We start from the raw sequence: 14,397 nt of genomic DNA on the forward strand, positions 1-14,397 counted from the left end.
GCTGTTGTTGGGGTTTCTCTGATGTGGGTGTAATTAGTATTGACTCTGAGATGTAGAAGGTTGAACTATTGTTTTATCTTTTTATACTATATTGTTATTATATTTTTAAGAAACTCGCGACTTTTTAAAAATTTGTTTGATACAGCTTTGACCTTATTGGTTTACTAATTAAAACACTATTACTCTTTGGTAAATAAATCTCTATAACACAGTCTATATTTGCTTAGTAACAGGTGTAGCAAGAGGAGATAGGAATTGTTTCAATTCTTTGAGCTTTCTTGCAGCCTTCCCAGGGAAAAATGCCTGGGAAGGCCTGTGCCTGCTCTCTGTGGCCAGAGAGCTGCTGCCACAAGGAACCACCCTTCTAAAAACACCTTATGAAAAACAACTGTTCAAAATCCCAGCTGCCAAACCTTACGATAAGAATTGTTTTAATTCCTTCCTCTGAGCTTCTCACAGCTTTTCCCAGAACGATGCCTGGGGAACGATCTGTTTCTCTCTCTCAGCATCCACAATCCACAACTGCTTACCTTCAACACTTCCATCTTTCCCCAGGGAATTTGCTGCCTTCTTTCCAGCCCAGGAGCCTGTATCAGTACCAGTACTCCCTGGCTGTCCAGCTGCAGCACACCTCCACACCATCCCTGTGGGGAGCCCGGCTGCAGGCTGAGGCACTGATCCATCTGCAGCAGCTCTGGAGGGATCCGGGCGGGGAGGAGCTGCTCCAGCTGCAGGTGTGTACAGGGGTGTACAGCCTTCCCAGCCAGGGCTTCCTGCTGGGAACACCCCAGGAGCTACAGGGGTGTACAGGGGTGTACAGCCATCCCAGCCAGGGCTTCCTGCTGGGAACACCCCAGGAGCTACAGGGGTGTACAGGGGTGTACAGCCATCCCAGCCAGGGGTGTACAGCCATCCCAGCCAGGGGGTCCTGCTGGGAACACCCCAGGAGCTGCAACCCTGTCAGTTTCTGTAGGTCTGGATTGAAGGCACTTGAGGCAGTAGTTCATGTTCGGACTCAGGTGTTTACTATTTCTTATCAGTAAAACAGCCTCACTGCTGTGAGTTTGGTCACTGTGGTCATCAATTGTTGTGGTGTTGTGGGTCCCCAGGACGAGGTGAGAGATGAGAATCTGACTCCAAGTTCTTAGAAGGCTGATTTACTATTCTATTCTATTCTATTCTATTCTATTCTATTCTATTCTATTCTATTCTATTCTATTCTATTCTATTCTATTCTATTCCATTCCATTCCATTCCATTCCATTCCATTCCATTCCATTCCATTCCATTCCATTCCATTCATTATATACTAAAACTATACTAAAGAAAGAGAGAAAGGAGACATCCAAAGGCTAGAAAAGAATGAATAATAAAAACTTGTGACAGACTCAGAGAGTCTGACACAGCTGGACTGGGATTGGTCATTAGGTTAAAACAACTCACATGGAACCACTGAAAGATGCACCTGTTGGTAAGCAACCTCCAAACCACATTCCAAGCAATCAGATAATTATTGTTTATATTTCTTTTCTGAGGCTTCTCAGCTTCTCAGGAGAAAAATCCTGGAGAGGGGACTTTTCAGAAAATATCACAGTGACAGGCAGCTTTTCTTTAGAAGGCACAAAATGGCCAACAATCTCTGTTAAAAGGTCTTTTAAAGCTAAACTGTCCAATGAAGAACTGACACTTGGATTATTTTCCCTTTTAACCCGATAACTGATCCCACAGATCTGCAATGGGGACTTTTCTGCCCAATTACAAAATGCCAAACCCATGGAGGAGGAGGAAGAAGCAGCATGAAGAAGAAGCCCAGGATAACACCCTGTGCCCTCCATCCTGCTTCCATCCACAACATACTAAAAATCCCAAAACCTAAATTTCTCACCAAGGGACACACCCACACTGCTCTCTATAATCTATTGCACACTTTAGTGGGTTCCAGTCTATCTTGAAGTCCAGGAAACTTTCTCCATGAATGAGGATCAAAGTCAGTGCTGCCCTGGGGGTCAGGGCAACCCAGAGCAGACAGAGAAATATTCCCCGTGCCCTGGGTTTCCACACAACCCCTTCCATTTCTAGCCCATGCCAGCTGAAAGTTGTCTCTCTGCCCAAATCCATTGCCTGCAGGGGAAATGCACACCAGCTTGAGAGCAGACACCTGGTCACTGCTTTCTGCCATCTTCTGCTGTTGTAGATCCATGACCTGAAGGCCCAACACCAGCCAGGAGAGGAGAGGAGCCAGGACAGCACCGGAGGTTCCCCTGTAGAGATTGCACTGAGCCCAGAGGCACAGGCAGAGCTCCAGCAGCCAGTGTTCATCTCCTGGAACAGTGGGAAGGTCAGCTGGACACCTCCTGGGCTTGTTCATGCCCTCTGCAAAGCATTCCTCATCCTAAATTTTCTGTGCTATGAAGCCCAGAGGAGCTCCTGCTCCACCTCTGATTTCAGAGCAGAAGGAACTGGACAGAGTGGCCAGTGTTGGAGCCTACATGGGGTCCCATGCTCCAGAAGGACTCAGCTGGAGCTGCAGAATCCCATGTTAAAGCTGTTTAGTCCTAACCATGGGATATAAGCTCCTTTCTGGCCTTTTCCTCTAAGGCTGTGGAACCCCAGGGTGGGAAGGAGAAAGGGAAAGGGAAATTTTGTGTTCTTGCATTCACAGACCTCATGCTATTGAGGGATAAGGGCCTCCTTGAGAAAATTCCTCAGCTGCCTACAGGGTGTTCTCAGGTTCCCTTTTGCCAGGGAAGGCAGCAGGGAGCCTGCAGGGACCCCAGAGTTGTCCCCTCAGCCAGGCACCACCTCCTGCCCTCCCAGGTCAAAGCTTTCTATGGGAATGAAGCAGAAAACATCCTGATCTCCAACCTGAAACGAGGCATCATCAGTCTGTTCCAGCTTCAGCCCCATGCCGGCACCACAGTGGAGGTAGGTCCAGAGCTGGGACCAAAAATCAGAGATGCACCAGGAGAGCTGGCCCTGGAGCCCAGCCAGCCCACAAGCTTCAGCAGAGGGGGCAAAATTCAGGATAAATAACATTGGGTCTGCTTATCCAACCGGGCTGTGAGCAAGGATGACTCTTGGAAAGGCAGAAAACTTAAAATAAAATAACTTGATTTTCAGCAAGTGGCACCCCTTACGAAATCACAGCCTGGACAGTAGGAACAGCAGAGGAAAAACTCACAAGCATTCCTGCCAACAGGATTTGGTTTGCCAGCAGCCAGCTGGAATGACCTGTGGACAACATGAAATAACCTCAGAACCCCAAATGCAGTCACAGAGATCCTTAATTAAGTCTTAATTTAGAGCCCAAATTTGCAAAGATGCCCGGATGGACTTGGAGCTTTCCAACCACCCCCTGATTTGTCCCACTTTCTACATTTTAGCAGCTGTTCTCTTTGCTAGGATGGCCTTTGTGTCTGTCCTCTCCACAGAGTGTTTAATACCTGTGGTCACTCCCGTTTGTGTTTCAGGAAGATGCCTCTGGAAGCTGCCAGGTCACCTACACTGTGTCCAACCACTCCATCACCAAGATCAAAGATCTCCTCAGCTGCTTGAAGCCAAAGTCTGGATTCACCTCCATGAACAAAGCAAGTGCATTGCTCTCATTGTGGGGGGCTCAGCTCACGCTGAGTACAGCAGGGCCAACCCCAAAATCCTTTTGCAGCTGGGTTTGGATTCCCATTCCCAGCTGGTTTCAGCCTTCTGCACCACCTTGGGATAGGACTCAGACCCATCCCCAAAGTGGGATGCACCAACATCCCTCAGGAGGGTTTTGAGGTGGGAAGGAGCAGTAAAGGTGCTCTGGGTCACCCCATCCCCACCCTTGTTATCAGTTCTGAGCTGTCAGGTGCTCCTGCTTGGGAAGCTGGAGATGCAGGGATGTTTTCTGGGTCTCAAACTCATTCCGTGGAGGATTACTTTGACAGGATTCTGTTTTGCTGAAAGCAGTAGCCTGTGTTCAGCCCTGACATAAACAGATGAAATCCTGTGGGCCTTAATGCAGGCAGACCTGCCATTACCAAAATTTAGGGGTTTTTTGAAAATAGACAAGTTCTGCTGAATTCATTATGAAAATGGACATTCCCATGGAAACCCCAGGGGCCCTGGCAGGGGTCTCAACACCTCCTTGTTGTGCAAGTTCCTCTGGTGTCACCCCTCTGTCTACCTGCATCAGCCATGGGTGGGAGCATCCCCTTGCTGGTCCTCACCTGGTGCTGCCTTCTCCCACATTTGGGAAGAATGTGGGCTCTTATGGATTTTCCTACATTTTTGCAAGTGAAGTAGGTGACTTGGTGGGCAGGAAAGTTCTTTCTCTGCTAATGTAAAGAGAGAAATCTCCTGGGGAAAGGGCAAGGGGAGAAAAAGGTTGCTTTTTTTTCTCGTTGCCTTTCCTTTCCCAAGATTTTTGGAGTGGAGTGGCAGCCCTCCAGCAGAAGCCAGTACGTGGTGAGGGACAGCCTGCTCCAGTCAGTCCTGGCAGAGGAAAGCCACGTGGTGGCTCCAGCCCTGAGATCCCGCTCCGGCATCAAAATCAGCTCAAGGTGAGGGATGATCCCAACCACTGGCCGTGGAGGGTGGAAATCACAAAACTTTCCATTGACTGTCTCTCCCTTCACAGGCAGCAGCTCCAGCTGGTGTCTCCTGCAATGCCTGGGCTGGCAGAGGTGTCTGGACAAAGCCTTAAGGATGTGCTGGCTGGCACAGGGGCACGGCCCCAGCCCCTGGGCATGGCCAGCCTGCCCTTCAGGAGGGTCTGCACCCACTGCCCGTCGGTCAGTGATGCTACTGTCCCCCAAAACTCTCCCTCAAGCTCTCCCTCAACTTGTGGGGCTTGGGGTTAAACCCCAGTGGTGCTGTTGGAGGGGCTGCTTTGGTGTAAACGTTATCCTGTGATAAAAGAGGCTAAATCCACCCCCCTAACAAACCTCCCCTTTGCAGCTGAGAGCCTTCCTGAAGGCTTTTGACAGGCAGAGAGTCAGAACAGACACCTCGAAGGTGGCGACAGCCTGGCAGTTCCAGAGGTTCATCCAGATGCTGCGCAGTGCCAAGAAGAGGGATGTCCTGCAGCTGCTGAGGAGAGCCCCCGAGGAGACACGGTGAGAACCCCTGGAGCTGTCTCTCCAAAATTCTGAGCACTGGACAAGGCAGCCAGGGTCTGTTGGTGCTGCTCCATGCAGCATCCCTGCTCCAGGCAGCCACCCTGGCTAGTGGCAGTGTTCTCTGGCTTCTCCTAATGCCTGTCCTGTCCAAGCACTGCATGGTTTTTGTGGGCTGTGCCACTGCTGAATTCCCTCTTCCTGCTCCAGCCCCTTCCTGGTGGAGGCAGCAGTGGCCACACAGTCGGTGGCTTCCTTGGCAGCGCTCTCAGATTTCTTGGATTTCAGCCAGGAGCCCAAGTCCCTCCTGGAGAAGTTTCTCTACACAGCAGCTTTCTCTCCCCGGCCCTCAGGAGAGCTTCTCCACCTTGTCCTGGTGAGTATGGACATCTCCCTCTCTTCTCCATCCTGGGATGGATCCACACACCATGGAGCAAGGGAAATGTTTCTGTAGAAATTGATTTTCGTGCTCATGGGGTTGTTTTATGTGCATTTAATGGGATGGGAGTAGATGCTCCCTAGAGAAAGAGAATCCAGCAGAAGATGCTTTGTACCAGTGCATTAGAGATAATAAAATCTTAATTTAGAGCCACAGGATTTTATCCAATTAAATCATGCATGGCCTCCTTCAAGGCAGGTGAGAGCTAGTTTTCCCTTACTTGCTTGAGACAAGAGATAAAGCATACTCCTTCTCTTTTTTTCCTAATTTCTTCTTTCCTGCTTCCTGCAACCCCTTTCCTGATGCCCAGGACAAGCTGGATGGGAAGCAGCTGGCACCTGAGGTCTGGGAGACAGGAATAGTTGCTGTGGGCTCTCTGGTGGGCAAGCTGTGCCAGCAGAAGCTCTGTGGGCTGCAGGTGGGTCCCCTCCAACCCCTCACACTCGACTTTTTGGGACACCCCCCAAATTCCAGGGGTGCCCAGAATATCTCTTGTCCCTCACCTCCCTCTCCTCCTGCAAATCCCGAGCAGGTGGTGGAGCGTGGGGTGGAAACCATCCTCAGGGGGCTCAGAGGTGCTGAGGAGGAGCCCAAAGTGGTCATTTCCCTGGTGGCCCTGGGGAATGCAAGGCTCCCTGAGACCATCCCCACCCTCCTGGAGCACGCTGAGGATGGTCCCACAGCTGTCACCACCGCAGCCACCTCTGCCCTGCAGCGATTCCCCGCTGCCCACATCTCCAGCAAGGTAGGAGAGGAGGTTGTGAGGCTTGGTGCTCCCCTCCCTACTCAAAGCCAAGCTACTGGGGTGCACTTGCTCTCTTTTAATTACCCCTTCTCATCAGGTGAAGCAAGTGATGAGGAGGATTTTCCACCAGAAGAGGAAGAGTTATGACAAAACCTGTCGCCTGGCTGCTGCAGAAATCCTCCTGGATAACCACCCCCTGCCCATGGATGTCATCAACATCCTGCTGGCCACCAGTGAGATGGAGGCAGAGGTGGCCACGTTCCTGCTGATGAAAGTGCAGAACAGCCTGCGTGACCACCACCACCTGGCAAGGTGGGGCTTGAGGGCACCGGGGCATTTTCCCTCTGCTCTGCATCACCTTTTTCTCCTCCTCCTCCTCCACAATCCAGCTGTGGGGTTTGGACCAACATGTCTTTAAAATGTGCTAGCATCACTTCATGGGGGCTGCCTGGACATTCCTGGAGTAACAAGAGAGGATGCAGATGCCACACAGCCAGGCAGAACCTGATGTTCCTTGTCATCCTGCCCCATGGCAGCAGGACCCAGGCTCGTGGTTTCAGCAGAGTGCTTGGAGGCTGAAGCTCTGGCTCCCAGGGCAGTGCACAATTTGTGCCTGCATTAATCTTCCTGTCTGCACAGAACAAACCAAGCACTCACATTTTCAGAGCTAAGCAAAAATGTCTGCCTGGTTTATCCTAATAAGCCAGAGGAAAAGGGAATTCCAGGGTAGCCCACATCTAATGCTTTCATTTTTAACTCATGCTGCTCTGGGCAGTCAGCAACCATGAAAAATACTTTGGCAAATTATATTTCCTTCTGTAGTGACCACTGACCTCTTGCCTTCCCTCCCTCCCAGTGCTGACATATCCTTTCCCTCTCTTTTCCAGGAAGGTAATGAAAGACATCATGGGAGACCCACGGATAAACAATTACAACTTCTTCTCTAAAGCTGGCATCTCCTCTTCTTTCTCAGGACCTCTGACAGGTGACAGCACAGCGGACACCATGGTCCCCTCAGAGGGTTAAAGGAGGGGTTGGTGGGAAAAGGCAGCTTCCAGAGGAGGATTCTGAGAATCTCAGGGAGGTTTCTGAGAATGTCCCCCAGCACCAGCTGGCAGTACAACGCGTATCTCACCACCTGAGATATGAACATGCCCTTCTCTAACATAAACTTTTCCCAAATCCTGCTGGTTTGAAAGAGGAGCTTCAGCTGGAGGTGAAACCAAAAGCAGATTGCTGGTGGGAGTTTCTGTGCTTTCCCTGGCCAGTCAAGATGTTTCACTCCATTCTTCAGTTACTTCAGGATTTTTAATAAGATCTTCAGAGGGGATGATTCTTGAAGTGAAATTTAAGAGAAAAAAATCAAACTTCAGAGACTGCAAAAAGCAGCACTTGCTATATATCTGCTGAATTCTCCACCCCTCATTTCTGCCCTTCTTCAAACTAGCTCAGTCTGGCCTTGCAGAGAGTCAGGGAAGGTGGAATAGCCAGGGAGTAAAATAAAAAAACAGCCTTGCAATGCTGAATCATTTGAGTGTTGCAAGAATGAGAGAAGATACAGAGTGGTACCACAGGTTTGGGTTGGAGGGGACCTTAAAGATCATCCTGTTACCATCCCCCTTCCACCAGACACCCAGGGGTGCTCATGGGCATCTCTCTGCCCTTCAGTCACCCAGGACCTGACTTCCACTTTTGGGCTGGACCTGCTGTTTTTGGAGGGTGGATTCCTGAGGAAGAGCGTCTCCGACTTCTCCCTGCTCGGCCACGGCCAGCGGCTTCGTGCAGCTCAGGTGCCACTGAGGGAGGGATGGGGGCTGGAGGGGGGTGACAACACCAACCCAGGGGTGCCACTGCTGCCCCTGTGTCCCCTCTTAACCTCCTTGTGGTGCTTCACCTCTGCGCTCAGCACGTCCTGTATCAGAAAGAGGCAAATTCCCAAATCACCAGTGTGAAACCACACACTCCTGCTCTGGAGAAGGGAGCCCCTGCCACCCCAAAAACCAGAGGATGCAACGCTGGTACCTCAGGGAGCTCAGGGATGGCTTGGATGTCACACTGGTACCTCAGGGTGCTCAGGGATGGCTTGGATGTCACACTGGTACCTGCGGGTGCTCAGGGATGGCTTGGATGCCTCACCCAAGTCACTCCATCACTGATGTCCTGCTCCTGTCCACTTCTGTCTTCCAGGTGACCTTTGAAGCACAAGGGATGGAGTCAATGATGGGAGAAAACCCCTCAGAAGGGGAGAAGGAGCCAGAGCTCATGGCTGGGATGGCAGCCACCTTCTTTGACGTCCAGCTGCGGCCAGTTGTCTTCTTCCAGGGATACACAGACCTGATGGCCAAGGTCCTGCTGAGCAGTGGAGAGCCCACCAGTGTGGTCAGGGGGAACCTCCTGCTGATGGACCATCACCAGGTACTGGATGGGGAGGAAGTAGTGGCCTGTCTCCACACCACATGCCAGTGAATCCAGTGAAATGAGCCTGTGCATGTTGCACACCACAGACACAGATCCAAGAGTGAGGTGGCACTGCCAGGTGTGTCTTGGGGTTGGTAAAGCAGTGGAATGTCTTGTTCTGTCATGGGAGACCCTTGGCTGGAGTTGCAGGGTTGGGATAGACACTCCCAGCAGCCACAAGACCATGCTGGTGTCAGCTACTCATCCAAGAGCAGTGCCTGGTCACTGGAAGCTCTGCCTTTTCCATCTTCCAGGTCATTCCTCTGCAGTCTGGCCTCCAAGTGACCATCAAACTGCAGGGTGGGCTGGGGCTGGATGTTTCAGCCGACATGGACGTGAGCATTTGGGAGCAGGAACTGAAAACCAGCGTCAATGCCAGGTCAGCTTGGCTCTGGGAATGGGGGACAAGGGTGGGTTTCCACAGCTCCCTGATCTTCTCCTGGTGGGTCCAGCCTTTCCTGATGTTTATGCAGACATTTTCCATGGCCAGACCTCTAACTGAGGTGTTTATGGAATTGTTTGGTGCCCAGCTCAGGCCATTGCTCTGTGAGCAGACCCTACGTGCTTCTCTCTCCCAGGGGAAGCCTTGCCATGGATTTCCAGGCAGAACTAGATTCCCCTTTGCTCCAAGGCACCCTGAGGAGCCAGACAGAGGTGGAGACCTCCATCCACTTCGACACCAAGCTGAGGTTTTCCAGCAGCCCCGTGCTCATGTGCCTGCAGCTGAGAGAGGAACAGGTCCCATACAGGTAGCACCAGATCCTGTGGAAACCTCCTGGTGGGCTTGAGAGAAAGGAGGGAAGAGGAGAGGATTAATGGTTGCACTTACTGGGTGGGAATTGGTGGGGATGAGGGAAGGGCACCACAAGTTCCTGGTATGGGTGGAAGCACCATCCATAAGTGTTGCTCTGATTTTTTAAAGTTTTTTTAAGCCTTCTGATGTTTACATTCTTGTAGCAAACTTTCTCGCACGCTTTCTGTAAATAACTTATTGTTTTGCATTCTTTTATAGAAGAGGAGAAATTTGATAGACTGTTGGTTTGTCCAGTGTCATTGGAGAGGTGGCACTGTCACCCTCCAATCCAGTGTCTCTTTTAGAAAACTATAAATGCTAGAGTCAGAAAATAAATTTCCCTTTTCTTCACCTTGAGAGCAGCGGTGTGTGGGCTCGTGTTGTTTCGTGTCCTGTGGTGACACACAAGACCATCAGGAGATGGTGACTGGGCTGGTCTGGGAGGAGAAGGATGAGATCCACCACCACACACTCCTGACCATGCTGCTGTCCCTCTGTCCCACAGAGAAGTCCTCACAGTGTCCCAGTCTGCCGGGAGCCGGAGCAGCACCGCTCGGAGAGGCCGGCGCGGCGCCGTGCCCGGGAGGGAATTTGCCTTGCACCAAACCAACTCCAAGGTCTGCAACCTCCTGCTGACTGCAGAAAAAGAATAAGGAGCCAGAGCACCTTGGGATTCTCCTCCACATCCACCTCTGAATGAGGAAAATGATGCAATAAGGACGTCAGAAGGGACCACAGGAGGAGCTGCTGAAGAACAGACACACCCCGTGCCTCCAAACCTGCCCTCACACCCCCAAGGCTCAAATTTCCCCCTCCTGGATTCCTCCCCTTCATGGGGCAGGGCCTTGCTGGAAGCCAAGCCAAAACCAGCCTTGTTTTGCAAGTGGATGAGTTTCTGAGAGCCCAAGAAACCCTCCTGGAGGACTGCATCCCAAAATGTTGTGTTTTCTCCCTGTTTATCAAAGCTGTCAGGAGGGGACACATCTGCAGCCAGCTGGAAGTCCCCAGTGGAGGGAATAAATGACCTTCCTTGCTTGGGAGGATGGCCTCCCAAGCTGAATTGTAATCATCTACCACCACCCAACATCTCCAGCAGCAGAGGGAGGCTGGTGAGGAAAAAGCAGCATTTCTCCATTCCTTCCTGGTAATAGTGTGCCTTGGAAGTATTTTTATCCCTTTTTTTGTGGTGTGTGTGCTACAAAACAAGCTTCTTAGGAAAGAAAAGAGGGATATGGAGTATATATTCTTTTTTTTAATTATGAGCCTGAAATGTTAGCACTGAGTCTCCTGGTTCAGGGGAGGAAAATTGCCTGGTTTTCTGTCTGGAAACACCAATGACAAGCGCTTTGGTTATGTACAGAAATAAATGCCCTGTATTTTCACATTGTCTCTATTTGACTCTTAACTTTCTTGGACACATGGAAGGGCAGAAGGGAGAGGCACTTCAGCAGGAACCTGCTTTCTAGGTCTGGATTTAGGGTGCTCCCTTTCCTCTTCCTCCTCCTCTAGAGATTGACAAAGGCAGATTTGTCATCCAGCTGATATTTACCCCAAATCAGGTGAAGTCCTAGTCCCAAAGGATATCTGTCCTGTCAGAGGGACCAGGTCCTGTAGCTGGGATTGGAGTTGGAAATGTGTTTCCAGACCCTTTGGAAGGGCTGAGGACATTTGGATATGGATTTCACCAGTCTGCATTGCTGCTGGAAGCTTTGCTGTGCTGCTGAGCCACTGAATCCCAACATTTTCCAAGCCCTCCCAAGGGTTGGGGTTTTTTTCCCAGTCCTGGTTAGATGCTCTAACAGCAATGAAGGACCATGGGCCTTTTGGTAAAGTCACCCATTTCCTTGGCAATGGCTCCAAACCCTCCCAGAAGGGACCTTTCAGTCCCAGGACCCCAGTAAAGGTGACATTGTGCCCACAGAACTGGAATGGAGTCACCTCAGTTTAGGTGGGCAGAAAGGGACCTGGATGTGAATTTATTTTATCCAGCCTGTTCCAGAGCTTGACAGCCCTCTCCATTAAGAAATTTTTCCTCATTTCCAGCCTCCCCTGGCCCAGCCTGAGGCCCTTTCCCCTTGTCCTGTCCCTGTTCCCTGGCAGCACAGCCCGACCCCCCCTGGCTGTCCCCTCCTGGCAGGGAGTTGTGCAGAGCCACAAGGTCCCCCCTGAGCCTCCTTTGCTCCAGGCTGAGCCCCTTTCCCAGCTCCCTCAGCCTCCCAAAGAGTCACTCCATCCAGCAGCCAGGGAAAGGGACAATCGGGCAGGGTTGGAGTGCCGGATATGACTCCTGGTGAGGACCCCTAGGACATCCCTGTCCATCCATCTCCCAGGGATGTCGCAGGAGGAGCAGCGCTCCTGTCACCTCTCCAGGACCCGCTTTCCCCGCAGAGCAGCAGTGACTCCAGCGGCTGCAGCCGGATCCCAAACCCTTCCTGCGGCTCCCAGGGATGTCCCACAAGCGGCACACGAGCTCCAGGGACCTCTGCCATGGACCAGGAGCAGCCTTCACCCCTCTGAGCCGGGTTTGGGGTGGCAGTGCCGTCCCCTCCTGGCCTCCAGGTGTCACCGTTCGGTCGGATGTGACAGACACACACGTGATTAGGGTCTAAAGAAAAAGGTTTTTTATTCTGTGCGTTCTCCAGCTTATATCCTCTTAGCAAAGCGTGATCTTAAGTCATTAACTACATCACAATAACTTAGTATATTCATTGGTGCAAGGCAATCAGCGTCAATATAATTGGTTAAAGTTTTACAGAAATTTAAGAAGGCACATATACACATCTACTTGGGCACGTAGTCTAGCTTACAAAAATGTTCATGTATCTTTTCTGTTTCCATGCTGATGGCCTTGTCTTCTTCCTTGCTATGGATACACTCAAAAATCCTTAATTGTTATTTCTTCTATTAACTCAGCTTTGCGTGTAGGCCAGCTGTCAAACCCCTCCACATCCAGGCTTGCAGGCACAGTTTTCCGTGTTTTCCCTCCCCCTGCAAGTCACTCTTATTGCCAGGAGATCCCCTCCAGCCCTCAGGAGAGCACATGGACACCACCCACCAAATGGGGCAATAAAACATTGTCTGCCTGTCTGCTCCAGCTGGCTGCAGAGACAAAACTACCACGGGAAAGAGTGCACAGAAGTGAGGGAATGCATCTGAAAGAATGGTGAGGATCAGCTCTTCTCGGGAATTTAGTGGAGAGGCAGCTCTGAAGTGCTGGACAGAGCTCTCTCTGATCTGCCACTGCTCTCTCCTTCCTAGGAAATACAAAGAATTGTATTTCCTGACTGCTGGGCCCCAGACACTCCCAAAACTCCACAAAAAAGTAAAATTTTTTTTAAAAATTCCCAGCACTGAACTGTGGCAACAGCAAACCTCCCATGAAGCTGCAGCTGCACATCCCAAACCTCCACTGCAGGGCTGACAGCTGCCTTGGGACATGCACATCACACCAGGATCCCTGCAGGGCATTCCTGGGACATGCACAGCTTCTCTGACAGCCACAGGGGAATCAGTCTGGAGCATCCCAGGAGCAGCAGCTGGCAGGGTGCTGTTATAACCTGCCCAGCAATCAGGAGGGCAGGGAGCATCTGGGAAGCTGCCATGGGACACAGCAGCTGTGCCATGAGCAGATCCCTGCAGGAAAAGCTAGGGGGGGGAAGCTCAGGGCCAGGGCTGGTGAGTCAGGCAGGGAAGTGGCTGAGTTGAGCCAACAAGGCTCCGGGGCTGAGATTAAATCCTTTGGCAAAAGCCATGGGAAGGAAAGCTGAAACTTTCCTAGAAAACTGTTCCACCCACTCCAGCCCTGGCCAAGAGTGTGAGTACTGAAGGGATGCAGTGGCTGCTGTGGGAAAAGGAGCAGTGGAGGTGTTTGGAGACACAGCCATAATTCCAGTTCTGGTGGGGACAAGCACCTGCTCTGCCCCATCTCACAGAACCTAAATCCCTGGCTGGTTTGGGTTAGAAGGGACTTTAAATCTCATCTCATTCCACCTCCTGCCATGGGCAGGGCATCCTCCACCAGACCAAGCTGCTTCAAGACCCTTCCAAGTTTCTCCAAGACCCATTTTTACCTGGCCTGGCCTGGCCATGCCAGCAAGAAAAGCCACAACCACACCAGTTGCAAGCCTTGAAGTGTCTCCTTTCCCTCATAAACCCAAAAATCCCTCCTTGCCCAAATATTGTGGCTGCTGCAGCCTAGAAAGCTGAAGGTGTGATGAGCTGTAGTGGTGCTGTGTGGAAGGGAAGGACCCAACAGACAGGTGGAAGAGTTTTTCCATGGTAAAATCCAAGCAGGGTTTGCAAAGCACTTGTAAAAGCAGGCCCTGCCAAGATCCAGAGGAATCCAGTGTGGCTGGGATTTAAGGAATGACCTGGTAGGGTTTGGGGTTCACCTTTTGGGAGGGGCCATGAAAAACACAAGGGGAAGGACAGAGTGACTTCATTACACCAAAAGGTGCAGTGGTTCCACCATCACTCTGAGAACCAGAGGTCTGCAGGAGACATTTCAAAGGGTGTGAAGCAGGAAAGAGGAAAATAAAGCCTTTTCTGAGGGATTACAGCAGCACCAATGGCCACCAATGAAGTAAATTGTCAGTCACAGTGAAGTCAATCAGTATTTATTTTTGCACTGGTTTAATTATTTATGTGGTATATCTATATATGTGAAAATCTCTAGAGATTTTCTTCCTCCTCAAAACAGCAGTGTGAAACTCTGGCTGATAAAGAGGAGGGACTGGGTTGAAGTAACACAGAGTAAATCCATTTCAACAACCACACATATTGCTCATATTTCCCCCTCCACACACACATCCCCCCAAAACAGACCAACAGCAAGAGATTTTTTTATGTGGATTTATTTTTATTTTTT

At 50.9% G+C, this 14,397-nt stretch overlaps 1 protein-coding gene across 1 annotated transcript in view; it reads left to right on the forward strand.

Annotated features, from left to right (window-relative positions):
• Positions 1-10,183, forward strand: part of LOC132329604 (microsomal triglyceride transfer protein-like) — a 98,708-nt gene extending 88,525 nt beyond the window's left edge. The window contains exons 3-19 of the mRNA XM_059850799.1: positions 556-734; positions 2,195-2,338; positions 2,818-2,925; positions 3,471-3,587; positions 4,402-4,541; positions 4,619-4,772; positions 4,939-5,096; positions 5,307-5,472; positions 5,846-5,953; positions 6,068-6,280; positions 6,378-6,592; positions 7,168-7,265; positions 7,949-8,070; positions 8,468-8,695; positions 8,992-9,116; positions 9,316-9,486; positions 10,036-10,183. Coding sequence (XP_059706782.1) covers positions 556-734; positions 2,195-2,338; positions 2,818-2,925; positions 3,471-3,587; positions 4,402-4,541; positions 4,619-4,772; positions 4,939-5,096; positions 5,307-5,472; positions 5,846-5,953; positions 6,068-6,280; positions 6,378-6,592; positions 7,168-7,265; positions 7,949-8,070; positions 8,468-8,695; positions 8,992-9,116; positions 9,316-9,486; positions 10,036-10,183 — 2,594 coding nt within the window. The remainder of the gene's footprint in view (positions 1-555; positions 735-2,194; positions 2,339-2,817; positions 2,926-3,470; positions 3,588-4,401; positions 4,542-4,618; positions 4,773-4,938; positions 5,097-5,306; positions 5,473-5,845; positions 5,954-6,067; positions 6,281-6,377; positions 6,593-7,167; positions 7,266-7,948; positions 8,071-8,467; positions 8,696-8,991; positions 9,117-9,315; positions 9,487-10,035) is intronic.
• Positions 10,184-14,397: the final 4,214 nt, after the last annotated feature.

The sequence above is a fragment of the Haemorhous mexicanus genome, chromosome 7, assembly GCF_027477595.1.
Source record: "Haemorhous mexicanus isolate bHaeMex1 chromosome 7, bHaeMex1.pri, whole genome shotgun sequence".
Lineage (NCBI taxonomy): Eukaryota > Metazoa > Chordata > Aves > Passeriformes > Fringillidae > Haemorhous > Haemorhous mexicanus.